Genomic DNA, 14,542 nt, shown 5'->3' on the forward strand with positions numbered 1-14,542 from the left:
TCTTCTATTCCTATATCTCTTCTTCTATTCTTTCATTGATATGTTCTATTACTATATCTTCTTTTCTATTGTTTCTTAAATATATTTTACTATGAGTATCTCCTCTATAACCTTCATCATGTATTTTACTATGTGTATATAGATATATACCCACTAAAACCCTCATTGTGTATTGGACTAAATAAATAAGTAAGTAAGTTAAGTAAGTAAGTAAGTAAGTAAATAAATAAATAAATAAATAAATAAATAAATAAATAATTCAATTCTTGATATCTTAGTTAAAAGAGTTTTCAGGTATCTTAAGATGAAATGCTGGAAAGATAGATAATACAGACTTAGAAAAGCTAATAGTTTTTTTCATTATGCACTTTACATCTTTTGTTTTGAAACTATTGGTGCCTGATACCTTCCAGATAGGATTCAATTCCCAGGCATAGAAAAAAGGCTGACATCAGAATTGTAAAAGGAGCAATTCTTGGCAAGAGCCGTAAAATTCATATCTGAATTTTCTTTTGCCTAGTTAATCCAAACCCTCCCGTGAACCTCTCCTTGGAAATCAAAATGATAAATGGAATAATATACGTCTGGACAAAATGGTCACCATCCCCACGGACGAATCATTCGGCACGATGTAATTACCAATTGCGGCTGAAATCTGCAGAAGGAAAAGAATGGGAGGTAAGAAAGTTGCGTAGCTTTGTGAGTGATGTTAGCAAAGAAAAAGAAAAGAAAAGATCCAGCGGTCTTCAGACATTTAATAAATAAATAAATAAATGTATTGCAGTCCTAGAAGAGCCCTCCACTCCTCCACTCGCAACAGAATACCCAACTACCCAACTAGACTTACAATCCTAGGTTTAGAAAGCTTAGAACTATGTCGCCTTAAACACAACCTAAGTATAGCCCATAAAATCATCTGCTACAACGTCCTTCCTGTCAATGACTACTTCAGCTTCAACCGCAACAACACACAAGCACACAACAGATACAAACCTAAAGTAAACTGCTCCAAACTCAACTGCAGGAAATACGACATTAATAACTGAGTAGTTGATGTGTCAAACTCACTACTGTTCTGTCGGGCTCTCTGGTAGAATCCTCCCGAAAATTCACAGGTACAAATTTCAGACACACACACGTTTGAAAATTCAAAACAATGTTTTTTATAATGAAAAGTCACTTAAACCAAGCCCTCTTTTGGTATAGCAAAGAGCACTCGTCTCCAAACAAACTGGTAATTTGTACAAGTCCCTTATCAGTTCTGTGATACTTAGCTTGCAGCTGTGAGGCAATTCACAGTCCTTCTTCTTTCACAAAGTGAAACACACTTTGCTCTGGTTTAGTTTCAAAGCGGGAAAAAATCAGCACACAAAAAGTCAAAGTTAGCAAAGCAGTCACGAAACACAATGATCAGATAATTCTCCACAATGGCCAAACCCACAGGCTGCTATTTATAGCAGCCTTACTAATTACCACAGCCCCACCCAACTACAGGTGGCCTCATTTTCTTTGATAATAATCTCTCAGTTGTTGCTGCCTATGCATCGCTCTCTGCATGCGTGGCTGTATCATTAACTCTTGTTCTGAATCCAAGGAGCAGCTAGATAATTGATCTCCTTCTGAGGTGTCTGCCACCCTCTCCTCCTCCCTGTCACTCATGTCTTCTTGGTCAGAGGAGCCTTCATCAGCAGATTCCACCGGGAGCAAAACAGGCCTGCGGCATGTGGATCTCTCTCCCACATCCACAGTCCTTGGGGCAGGAGCTGGGCCAGAGCTAACCACAACAATCAAGGCCCCTTTTTTTCTCCCTTGTTATTATGTTGTTTTTGTCTTTTTTTAATGTACAGTATATAACCAATAAACATTATTTTTTTTAAAAAAAGAAAGAAATCTCCTTAGAGACTACAAAAAAGAAAATGGCCACAGTTCAACCAACTCAGGGTTGACACCTTACATATAAGCAGATTTCCTAAGCGTAGGATTATTTATTTATTCATTCATTCATTCATTCATTCATTCATTCATTCATTCATTCATTCATTCATTCATTCATTTATTTATTAGATTTGTATGCCGCCCCTCTCCGAAGACTCGGGGCGGCTCACAACAACAATAAAACCAATATTCTAGCGAAAACAAATCTAATATTAAAAAAGCACATAAAAACCCTATCATATTTAAAAAGCAAACAACACGTACATACCCAAACATAAATATAAAAAAGCCTAGGGGAAAGGTGTCTCAACTCCCCCATGCCTGGCGGTAAAAATGGGTCTTGAGTAATTTACGAAAGACAAGGAGGGTGGGGCCAGTTCTAATCTCCGGGGAGAGTTGATTCCAGAGGGCCGGGGCCACCGCAGAGAAGGCTCTTCCCCTGGGGCCCGCCAAACGACATTGTTTAGTCGACAGGACCCGGAGAAGGCCAACTCTGTGGGACCTTATCGGTCGCTGGGATTTGTGCGGTAGCAGGCAGTTCCGGAGGTACTCTGGTCCAATGCCATGTAGGACTTCAAAGGTCATAACCAACACTTTGAATTGTGACTGGAAACTGATTGGCAGCCTATACAGGCCACGGAGTGTTGTAGAGACGTGGGCGAATCTAGGAAGCCCCACGATGGCTCTCGCGACCGCGTTATGCACGATCTGAAGTTTCCGAACACTTTTCAGAGGTAGCCCCATGTAGAGAGCGTTGCAGTAATCAAACCTCGAGGTGATGAAGGCATGAGCGACTGTGAGCAATGACTCCCTGTCCAAATAGGGCCGCAACTGGTGCACCAGGCGAACCTGGGCAAACGCCCTCCTCGCCACAGCCAAAAGGTGATGTTCCAATGTCAGCTGTGGATCGAGGAGGACGCCCAAGTTGCGAACCCTCTCTGAGGGGGTCAATAGTTCCCCCCCCTAGGGTGATGGCCGGACAGATGGAATTGTCCTTGGGAGGCAAGACCCACAGCCACACTGTCTTATCAGGGTTGAGTTTGAGTTTGTTGACACCCATCCAGGCCCCAACAGCCTCCAGGCACCGGCACATCACTTCCACTGCTGAAGGGAAATGAAAAAAGGGCTACATACAACATACTTTGAGAGTTAATATATTTCACTTCAGGAAGGCTATAGAATGTGAGGCCAGCATCTCCTTTATCTCTCACATAAAGGTTTCCATGGAGCAACCACTGAAGTGAGTGAAGAGCACTTGAGGTGTTGTCATGCTATCAATAAGGAAGCAAATCCCTTCAATGACAAATTAGCAAATGAAAAATGTTTCTGAGAATTCCGAGTAAACAGATATCTCTACAAATACCAGAAGGCACATTAAATTCAGAAACATTTTTGTTGAACAAGGACCAAAAAAAAAGGAGAGGAATTATTCAGTGTGAGCTGTGAGACAGATGCAATGATTCATCTCAGGAGTAATATTGGATGGTTGTCAGAAAACAGTCGGTGTTGGCTCTTCTCCAGCCTAACACAGCACAGGAGGGTCTTTGCAACAGTCTCTCAAAGTTTAATCACAGCACCTGGCCTATTTTATTTTTGTTGTGGTTGTTAGTTTTATTTATTTATTTATTTATTTATTTGTCCAATACACAAAACACATCGAGGGGAATGGGCATGAAGTATTACATACAAGGAAAAGATATGAAAATGGAGGAGAAGATATATGAAAGGGAGGGAAGATATATGACATATGGGATAAGGGGAGACAAATTGGACAGGGGACGAAAGGCACACTGGTGCCCTTATGTACGCCCCTTACTGACCTCTTAGGAACCTGGCGAAGTCAATCGTGGATAGTCTAAGGGAGAAATGTTGGGGGTTAGGGGTTGACACTACTGAGTCCGGTAATGTGTTCCACACTTCGACAACTCGATTGCTAAAGTCATATTTTTTACAGTCGAGCTTGGAGCGATTAATATTGAGTTTGAATTTGTTGCGTGCTCTTGTGTTGTTGCGGTTGAAGCTGAAGTAGTCATTGATAGGCAGGACGTTGCAGCATACGATCTTGTGGGCGATACTTAGATCGTGTTTTAGGCATCGTAGGTCTAAGCTTTCTAGGCCTAGGATTGAAAGTCTGTTTTCGTAGGGCATTCTGTTTCGAGTGGAGGAGTGAAGGGCTCTTCTGGTGAAGTATCTTTGGACGTTTTCGAGGGTATTGATGTCCGAGATGTGGTGTGGGTTCCAGACAGATTAACTGTATTCAAGGATGGGTCTGGCAAATGTTTTGTAGGCTCTGGTGAGTAGTGTGAGATTGCCGGAGCAGAAGTTTGAGACGTTTCACTGCTATATCAAAGTAGTTTCATCAGTTAGGGCAGTTGGGGCAGAGAGTCGTTGGCAAGTTTATTTATTTATTTTATTTCTTTATTTTGTCCAATACAAATTAAAAGGTAAAGAGAATAAAAACATGTAGTAGTAAATATCAGGGAAAGGATAGAAGAAAAGATATGAGAATAGAATACGTCAATGAAGAATAGAGGAAAAGATATATAAATGGAAGAAAAGATATATAAAATATAGGAGAGACAATTGGACAAGGGATGGAAGGTACAGTAGTGCACTTAGGTTCGCCCCTTACTGACCTCTAAAGAACCTGGTGAGGTCAATCGTGGATAATCTAAGGCAGTGTTTCCCAACCTTGGCAACTTGAAGATATTTGGACTTCAACTCCCAGAATTCCCCAGCCAGCATTTGGGTTTGGTTGTTGAGTGGGTTAGAGGTGCGATTTGTGAAGATGGGGATGAGCTGTTACTATTAACAAAGACAGAGCCAAAGAAAGAGTTGAAGAGGTTGGCTTTGGATGGATCATCATAGTATTCTTTGTTGTTGGGTCCAACAAGAGGTGGGATAGGTCTAGAGTCTTTGAGTTTGTTGTTGACAAAGTTGTAGAGGGCATGGTTAGATTTGGTGCGAAGGAGGTTTTCCTCTTGTTTGCTGTGATAGTTGAGACATTCTGCTTTTTTTTACTGACATGCTTTTGTAGCGGCTTTTGAAGTTGGTTACTTGGCCTTTTTTGTTTTTACGCCAAAGAGATCATATATATATCAGAGAGAGCATATATCAACTCTTGCCATACCAACCTCAGGGTTTTCCACCCCAACATAATCTTTACAAGAAAGATGGCCCATTCTAGCTAGGTTTCCAGATGTAGCACTCACTCATGCTTTCTGCTTAGTTGCTGTTCTATTCACGGCCTCTCAGAGGGAAACTCAAAATCCACTATACCATTTTAAAATCACATTCTTTATTATAAAAAGGCAACACAAAGCAAAAGAAGACCAAATGGAAAGACAGGGAGTATTTTTTCCTCTCTGATTTGAAAAGCAGATAAAGTCCCGGAAAGGCGCCAAATTCGGCCTATTTGCATTCCTTTGCGATAGGAGAGAGAAATTCATGTTAGAAGAGATACAGAGTACATTCCAAAAGTAATGCAATTGAATTTCCTGCGCCACTCCTATTGGTCAGAGTGGGACCAAAGCACTTGGAGTAGGTGGGGGGGGGGGACACTAATCTTTGCCACAAAACCGATCTCAATGTTCTCCAAGCTGTGGAAGCGGTGGGATGCCAGTTTTACTGGCTTGCATTGATGGGTAATTTTACAATCTTCTAGATATGTATATATGTACAATTTATATATATATATATATATATATATTCTCGCTGATACGATTATCCGTGAATTTATAATAAGATAAGCTGCAAAGAGGCAGCAGGGGTAGGGGGTGGGACGGAATTATATGTTGTATCGTCCTTTAACAGACAACCTACAATTGTACTCACAAACTAATAACACAATGATCTGTTTATGTGTGTTTTTAAATATGTATATAACTCAATAAAATTTATTTTAATTTTTTTTTTTTACAATCTTCTTGATTTTAATTGATTCTGTTGTTAAATATATATTTTAATTATGATTTTGGCGATGTTTCGACAAGATCCCACTCGTCATCTTCAGGCTGGTGCTTTCGGCTCGTCGAACCGTCTGCCACACTTTTCACAGTTTCCATTGCCTTTACCCCTTTGCAGAATTATTTTGTGGGACAGCATTTGCAGTATAAAATATCTCAGTTGCATCCAGGAATGAAATACACTGCTCAGGTTCGTTGTGTAACAGATCGTGGTGGAAGGAGTGCATGGAGCCCAGAAAGATACATCCACTTCCATAATGGTGAGTCAGTCTCTCGAAAGTTTTCTGCTGTGGAAAATCAGAAAACTTGGTATTTGACAAAAATGAAGAGCTGAAAAATCACCGAAGTAATATTGAAGGATAGACTTCTACATTGCATGCAAGTACATTTAATAAAATCTACACTGCTGACTCATATAAGCCAAAGAGTTCACATATAAGTAGCTGAGGAATGAATTTTCTGCCAGTTTTTCTATAGCATATTTCCTAAACTTCACAGCTATACTGGGGGTGGGGTCCAGTTTCCTTCACTGCCTGTTTGCTTAACGATGCACCGTGCAGGGTGGGGACGTTGCACGCATATGCGCAGTGCTAAAAACACAACTTCTGTACATACAGAGAAGCAAAAACCAAGATGGCAATGCTATAGGCATCGCCAAGAGCTGGTTCAGAGACGTGACAAGCCTGGGTCACTGCCATTTCCAGTAACCCAGGCCGCCAAGTTACTACCGAGAGGATCCCGTCTCTGATCTATACCCAAACCTTTAAGGATTCGAAGAATGTCTTTATCTTCTTAAAAGGGAGAGACTAAAGAAGCATGAAGTTTATTTTAAAAGGATTCCAAAGTAGATTCCAATAAAAATTATTCCATAGTTTTTAAAAGAACAAACAAATTCAACACAATATTTACTTATTTACTTACTTACCGTATTTTTTCGGAGTATAAGACACACCTTTTTCCTCCCTAAAAGAGGCTGATAATTTGTGTGCGTCTTATACTGTGAATGTAACTCTCCCCACCCCACCCCAGCCCTAACCAGGTGCTAACAATGTTCCCAGCTTTTACCAGCTTGCAAGCTCTTTCATTCTCTGCAAAGAATGTTTTCCAAGCCCTAAGTCTTTGCAGGGTTTTTTTCCATTGCTCTATTTGCTCCAAATGTTTCTTTCCAGGTGCTAATGAGGTTCCCAGCTCTTACTGGCTTGCAAGCTCTTTCATTGTTACTCTCTCCGAATAAAGTTTTTTTAAAGCCCTAGCCAGGGGATAAAATAATGTGCTGGCTAAGGACTCTAGCCAGTTAAATACCTGGTAAGCAGATTTTTTCCCCCTATTTTCCTGCCCAAAAACTAAGGTGCATCTTATACTCCAAAAAATATGGTACTTACTTACTTATTAGTTTAATTTATATGCCGCCCAATTCCCCAAGGACTCTGGGCAACTAATATTGTCATAGTTAACATGCAAATTTGAAGAAGACAGTCGGTGATGACCGACCCAGATGGTTGCAGGATCCAAACATCATTAGTCTGGTGCCAATACAGGGTAATCTTCAACTTAATGATTACAACTGGCACCAAAATTTCCATTGCCAGCAATGGCATTTTGTTAAATCAGTTATGAAGTCAGTTTTATGACCCCTTTTGCCAGCACCGTTAATAGAATGATTAAGTGAATCCTATGGCGTTTAAACAAATTTGGCTTCTCCCTTTGATTTTGCTTGTTGTGAGCTGGCTGGGAAGGTTGCAAATCTGCAGCCATCCATAAATATGTCCCACTTGCTGTTCTGTCGGGCTCTCTGGTAGACTCCTCCCAAAAATTCACAGGTACAAATTTCAGACACACACATGTTTGAAAATTCAAAACAATGTTCTTTATAATGGAAATTCACTTAAACTGAGCCCTCTTTTGGTATAGCAAAGAGCACTCGTCTCCAAACAAACTGGTAATTTGTACAAGTCCCTTATCAGTTCTGTGATACTTAGCTTTCAGCTGTGAGGCAATTCACAGTCCTTCTTCTTTCACAATGTGAAACACACTTTGCTCTGGTTTAGTTTCAAAGCGGGGAAAAATCAGCACACAAAAGGTCAAAGTCAGTAAAGCAATCACGAAACACAACGATCAGATAATCCTCCACAATGGCCAAACCCACAGGCTGCTATTTATAGCAGCCTCACTAATTACCACAGACCCACCCAACTACAGGTGGCCTCATTTTCTTTGATAATAATCTCTCAGTTGTTGTTGCCTATGCATCGCTCTCCTCATGCGTGGCTGTATCATTAACTCTTGTTCTGAATCCAAGGAGGAGCTAGATAATTGATCTCCTTCTGAGCTGTCTGCCACACTCTCCTCCTCCCTGTCACTCATGTCTTCTTGGTCAGAGGAGCCTTCATCAGCAGATTCCACCGGAGGCAAAACAAGCCTGCAGCATGTGGATGTCTCCCCCACATCCACAGTCCTTGAGTCAGGAGCTGGGCCAGAGCTAACCACAACACTTGCCAAAGGCCCAAATTTTGATCACATGACTGCAACAGCATGAGGGTTGGTTATAAGTCACTTTTTTCAGTGCTGCTGTGACTTTGAACAACTATTAAACCAATGGTTGTGAGTCGAGGGCTACCTAAATGAGGCACACTGACTAAATACATGGGCCCTTTTCTTCCAGACCAGCCTCCGGGGAAGCCAATCTTTACACGATGTCGCTCTCCCGAAAAAGAAACCTTTACTTGCTGGTGGAAGGCGAGCTCTGAGGGAGGTCTCCCCAAAAAATATACGCTGCTCTATACCAGAGAAAGGTAACAGTTATAAATTGTCTTCTCGATCTGAGGTGCGGAACCATGGCGCCTTTATGACTTGTGGACTTCAACTCCCAGAATTCCTGATCCAGCATGGCTGGCTCAGGAATTCTGGGAATTGTAGTCCACAAGCCCTAAAAGGGCCATCATTCTGTAAATGGATTGCTACATAATTTTGTATCTCTCCAGAAGTTGGCTCTTATCTTTCCCCATAGGACACAGGTAGGCAAAGTTGGCTCTTCTGTGACATGTGGACTTCAACTCCCAGAATTCCTGAGCTAGCATGATTGGCTCAGGAATTCTGGGAGTTGAAGTCCACGAGTCATAGAAGAGCCAACTTTGCCTACCCCTGCCATAGGACAGTAGTTCTCAACTGGGGGATCGTGACCCCTTTGGGGGTCAAAGGACCTTTTCACAGGGGTCGCCTAAGACCATGGGAAAAGACAAATTTCCCATGGTGTTTGGAACTAAACCTTCTATTCTGGTGCCTTGGAACATATTTTTATCAGGTGTTTACAATGGGGATGTCCCCCTGACCTTCCAGCCAATCAGCTTAAAGCTCTGTTGGGAGACTTATGGTTGGGCGTCACCATAGCATGGGGAACTTTATTAAGGGGTCACGGCATTAGAAAGGTTGAGAACCACTGGCATAGGACAACTTACTAATTTGATAAACAATTGCAATCTGACATGTTTCCCTTTATATCCTCCCCCCCCCGCCACTTGCATTTTCCAGAGATAAAAAATACTACGAATGCCCGGACTACACAACAGCGGGGTCCAACTCCTGTTACTTTGCTAAAAAGCACACATCGCTTTGGACAACGTATAATTTTACTTTAAAGGCAATGAATGAGATGGGGACTAGCGTGGCAGACCCTTATTACGTGGACGTAGCTAATATAGGTATGTGGAACAAATTCTTTCGGACAGGAAAGATAGCAGATCCTGAGAACTCACCTGCATCTTATTGTATGCCATATTGACCGCCATCTATAAATGGCAATCAAGCAAAGGTAGCTTTGTGAAGCACCTAACTGATTAAAATAAGTGATGTAAGTCCCAAAGGTGCTTTTTCAAAAGGCAACGGGATTTCCTTTGTTTTTCCTTGGAGACATCCCACTTCTTCCTGGATGAGAAGGGAAACGTCTTCAAGGAAAGACAATGGAAGTCCATTTGCCTTTTGAAAAAGCATCTTTGGGACAACATTGACCTGGATAACGGGGAATTTCCATAGACATTAAATGAGGTAACGACAATATCCAGACTGTTCAGGGAGCAGATTCCCTGTGTAAAAGAAAGCCTGGATTTAGCAAAAGCATTTAGACATATACTGCTTCACAGTGCTTTTAAAGCCCTCTCTTAGTGGTTTACAGAGTCAGTATATTTCTCCCAGTAGTCTGAGTCCTCATTTTACCCCCCTTGGAAGAGTCAGGGCGGCTTACAACATGTTAGCAATAGCACTTTTTAACAGAACCAGCCTATTGCCCCCACAATCCGTCCTCATTTTACCCACCTTGGAAGGATGGAAGTCTGAGTCAAACTTGAACTGGTGATGAGATTTGAACCACTGACCTATAGATATACAGTCAGCTTCAGTGGCCTGCAGTACAGCACTCTACCTTCTGCGCCACCCTGGCTATTTTCAATAGCATTAGCAATAGCATTTAGACTTACATACTGCTTCACAGTGTTTTACAACCCTCTCTAAGCAGTTTACAGAGAGTCAGCCAATTGCCCCCAACAATCTGGGTCCTCATTTTACCCATCCTGGAAGGATGGAAGGCTGAGTCAACCTTGAGCCTATTGAGATTCGATCTGCCAAACTGCTGGCAGCTGGTGATCAGCAGAAGTACCTTGCAGTACTGCACTCTAACCACTGCACCGCCAAGGCTCTTAGGATAGGATAGAAGAAAGAGAAGCCCAGTTCTTATGTTTGACGGATGCCTCCATGTTCATGTAAATCCCAGATCCTTCATTATCTTTTTTTCCAGTTCAGCCAGATCCTCCAGAAAATCTCTCCCTAGAATTTGAGAAAAAAGTATATGGACAGTATGTGTTATTGACGTGGAATCCACCTTCTCAGGGTGATGTCAAATCTGGCTGGTTAACTCTGGAGTATGAATTACATATAAAGCCTGAAGAAGGACAAGAATGGGAAGTAAGTGTTTTCATTCTTGGTGGCCAAACGTTCTGCATGTGTTTAGGTCAGAAGAACAGTCAATATAATAAATAGCAATCGCCACGCTTTGTGCTATTATTGAATAATAAACCATAAAAATGGTGTGTCTTTAGAATTTTGGGACTGAGCCAGCCCTTAAAATACTGTACTTACTTACTTATTCATATGTTTATATGTGTGATGTAAATAAAGCTTTTGCTACAGTTCATAATATAGGGATACCTTGTCTTACAAACGCCTCGCCATACAAACCTTTTGAGATACAAACCCGGGGTTTAAGATTTTTTTTCCTCTTCTTACAAACTATTTTCACCTTACAAACCCACCGCCGCCGCTGGGATGCCCCGCCTCTGGACTTCCGTTGCTAGCGAAGCACCCGTTTTTGCGCTGCTGGGATTCCCCTGAGGCTCCCCTCCGTGGGAAACCCCACCTCCGGACTTCCGTGTTTTTGTGATGCTGCAGGGGAATCCCAGCAGTGCAAAAACGGGTGCTTCGCTGGCAACGGAAGTCTGGAGGTGGGGTTTCCCAGCAAGGGGAGCCTCAGTGAAATCACAGCATCGTGAAAACACAGAGGTCCGGATGTGGGGTTTTGAGGACTTTGGTGTTTTTGCGATGCTGCGATTTCACTGATTCTCCCTTCGCTGGGAAACCCCAACCTCCGGACTTCCGTTGCCAGCGAAGCGCTCGTTTTTGCAATGCTGGTATTCCCCTGCAGCATCGCAAAAACACAGAAGTCCGGAAGTGGGATTTCCCATGGAGGGAAGCTTCAGGTGAATCCCAGCAGTGCAAAAACGAGTGCTTAGGCTGGCAAAAGGGGTGAATTTTGGGTTTGCATGCATTAATTGCTTTTCCATTGATTCCTATGAGAAACATTGTTTTGTCTTACAAACTTTTCACCTTAAGAACCTCGTCCCGGAACCAATTAAGTTTGTAAGACAAGGTATCACTGTACAGTATACCCTAAAATAGTACCCTCTGATGCATGTGTACGAGTATTTTTACTGTACACCTCTGTAGTCTCATTCACAAAGTATATAGTCCTTACTTAATTGTGGTGAAATCGTCAGCAAACAAATAATAAATAAACCAACAAGCGATACTAATTGGGGCCAGAATTCCTGTAGTTAAGGAACACAAGATCACCTGATCTTGTGTTAGTGACTCATATTTGGACCCCATTTAGCAGCTGCCTTGTTTAGCTACCATTTGCAGTTATACCGCTGACGAAAAAGTAACTTTTTGACACCGCATTTAAAACTTTTGCAGGTCTGTAAAGTAAAGGAAGGCTGAAATAATAGGTTTTAGCACCGTTGTGGTTTCATTTAATGACCACTTCATTTAACAACCAATAGTCCTAATAGTGCTCATTCAACAAGGGCTACTTGTACAAGGGTCTCCCAGAAAGTAATACACTACATTTGTTTTCTTCAGCAATTATTTATTGAACAGAATGAAACTTACCCACAAGAAAGAATGATATTTCTTCTACACTCCCTATTTTTCCACATAATCTCCGTCCCATTAGATGGTTTTTCTCCAGCAAGACACAAGGGCGTGTATGCCCTGTCGGTACTACTCCTTGTTCTAATGGCCTCACCCTCTATTCTTCTGTTCTAATGGCCCCACCCTCTGTTCTTCTGTTCTAATGGCCCCACCCTCTGTTCTTCTGTTCTAATGGTCTCACCCTCTGTCCTTCTGTTCTAGTGGCATCACCCTCTGTGCCCAGCAACTAACCATATTTCTGTCGACTGCAGATTCTTCATAAACTGTACACAAACATTTGTGAATGTTCCCAACAGTTTCTTTCTCCGCAGTGAGACATTCAACAATGACACACTGCTTCTAACGTACATCACTTACAGGCACCATTTCAAAACACTGCTGCAGCTACGCTATCTGGCTGAAGAAACACAAAATTTACACACGCACTCCTGACAATTCAAATAATGTATATCTAAAGTTTCACATTCATACCATTACTTTACGCTGAGAAAAAGAACGTGGTGCATTACTTTCTGGGTGACCCTCATACTTCGTTGTTGCTTTTTTAAAAAAAACAAAAGCTTTTTCTATGTTTTGTATAGAAGCTCTTTTATTTATATATTCTTATATTTCCAGAAAATATTTGTTGGGCAAAGGACATCTTATAAGATGTTCAGTGTGAATCCAGGAGAAAGATATGTTGCCCAGGTTCGGTGCAGATCAGATCATGGTATCTGGAGCAACTGGAGCCCTGAAAGTTATATCAAACTCCAAAAAGGTGAGACAAATCTTTGACTGGCCTTCTCTTGGCATTAGGCTTATGAAGGCAAGTACAAGTTCAGTTTACCTTAAGGCTTTTCCCCTCGGCAAAATTAAATACTATCTTCCACTTCTTGAGCCAGCAGAAAACTCTATTGGCATAAAAAGTATAGTTCTCTATCATGCCAGGAGTATATGGTGCCATCCTTGGTTTTTTTTTGTTCAGAGGGACACATTTAGAATAGCTTTTTCCATTCAGAGCACTAATCTGTATTGCATTATGCTAGGCATTATTTTGCTAGCAGGTGAAATAAAGATTATTGTACAGTAGTTTGCACACACTGTTAAGTTCATTCATAAGTTCGTTCGTTTATTCATTCATTCATTCATATATACTGCTCGAAAAAATAAAGGGAACACTCAAATAACACAATCCTAGATCTGAATTAATGAAATATTCTCATTAAATACTTTGTTCTGCACAAAGCTGAATATGCTGACAACACGTGAAATTGATTGTCAATCAGTATTACTTCCTAAGTGGACAGTATGATTTCACAGAAATTTGATTTACTTGGAGTTATATTGTGTTGTTTAAGTGTTTCCTTTGAGCGGTGTATATTTTAATGTAGATTGACCTATACAGGCCACTGTAGTTGGCCACTGTGATGGTCTCCCGATTTGCTGGCATTGCTTGGGTCAGTCAACTTGGTATTCTTGATTTATTCAGGCACCATAATTTATCTTCACAAACTTATTGTGGCGATTTAATAAAACTCTGCAAATAAAAATTCTTCTCTAAGTTTAAAAAAAAATAATGAAGTTATATGCAACTTAATTGCATATAATTTTAACCAGCTTGTTTTCTCTCTCAGATATCAGCGTAAAGGATTTAGTTGTTTGGATCGTTGTGATTTTTTTATCAATTGCTGCTTGTTTGATCTTGATCTGGATACTGGCTTTGAAAAAAACCAAGTAAGCTATCACTTTAGATGTTGTGAGATGCACAAAAAATAAACCTGCCATAAAATCTACATTAGCCATGCAAGAAAGGGACTAATGTCCCTCTCTAATAGACTATTGTCTGTCTGAAACCATTGCTTTCTCTTAAATCAGTGGTTCTCAACCTGTAATTCTTGGACCTCTTGGGGCAGGGCACAATATCATCACAGGGGGGTCCCTGAAGGCTTGAAGATATGTTCTGATTTAAATGTTGAGTTAAGCCTTGGGAATCTATGGCCATGGCCCTAAAAGGTATTTAAAGTGAAGAAAAGGTTGAGAACCACTAACTTAAAAAATATTTTCCAAACTATCAGCATTTGCAACTGGGGTCAATAAAGATATGATTGATATGGGGTTGGTATATTGTGACTTGTAAACATCAATTTATGACTTATCATGTTTTGCAAATACAATTAATTGTGTTC

At 41.1% G+C, this 14,542-nt stretch overlaps 1 protein-coding gene across 1 annotated transcript in view; it reads left to right on the forward strand.

Annotated features, from left to right (window-relative positions):
- The window catches only part of PRLR (prolactin receptor), a 193,419-nt gene that overhangs the window by 174,813 nt on the left and 4,064 nt on the right, over nucleotides 1-14,542 (forward strand). The window contains exons 8-14 of the mRNA XM_070743460.1: nucleotides 521-678; nucleotides 6,019-6,160; nucleotides 8,563-8,692; nucleotides 9,429-9,598; nucleotides 10,687-10,853; nucleotides 12,993-13,134; nucleotides 13,991-14,090. Of these exons, the coding sequence (XP_070599561.1) occupies nucleotides 521-678; nucleotides 6,019-6,160; nucleotides 8,563-8,692; nucleotides 9,429-9,598; nucleotides 10,687-10,853; nucleotides 12,993-13,134; nucleotides 13,991-14,090 (1,009 nt within the window). The remainder of the gene's footprint in view (nucleotides 1-520; nucleotides 679-6,018; nucleotides 6,161-8,562; nucleotides 8,693-9,428; nucleotides 9,599-10,686; nucleotides 10,854-12,992; nucleotides 13,135-13,990; nucleotides 14,091-14,542) is intronic.

This window comes from Erythrolamprus reginae, chromosome 2 (genome assembly GCF_031021105.1).
Source record: "Erythrolamprus reginae isolate rEryReg1 chromosome 2, rEryReg1.hap1, whole genome shotgun sequence".
Lineage (NCBI taxonomy): Eukaryota > Metazoa > Chordata > Lepidosauria > Squamata > Dipsadidae > Erythrolamprus > Erythrolamprus reginae.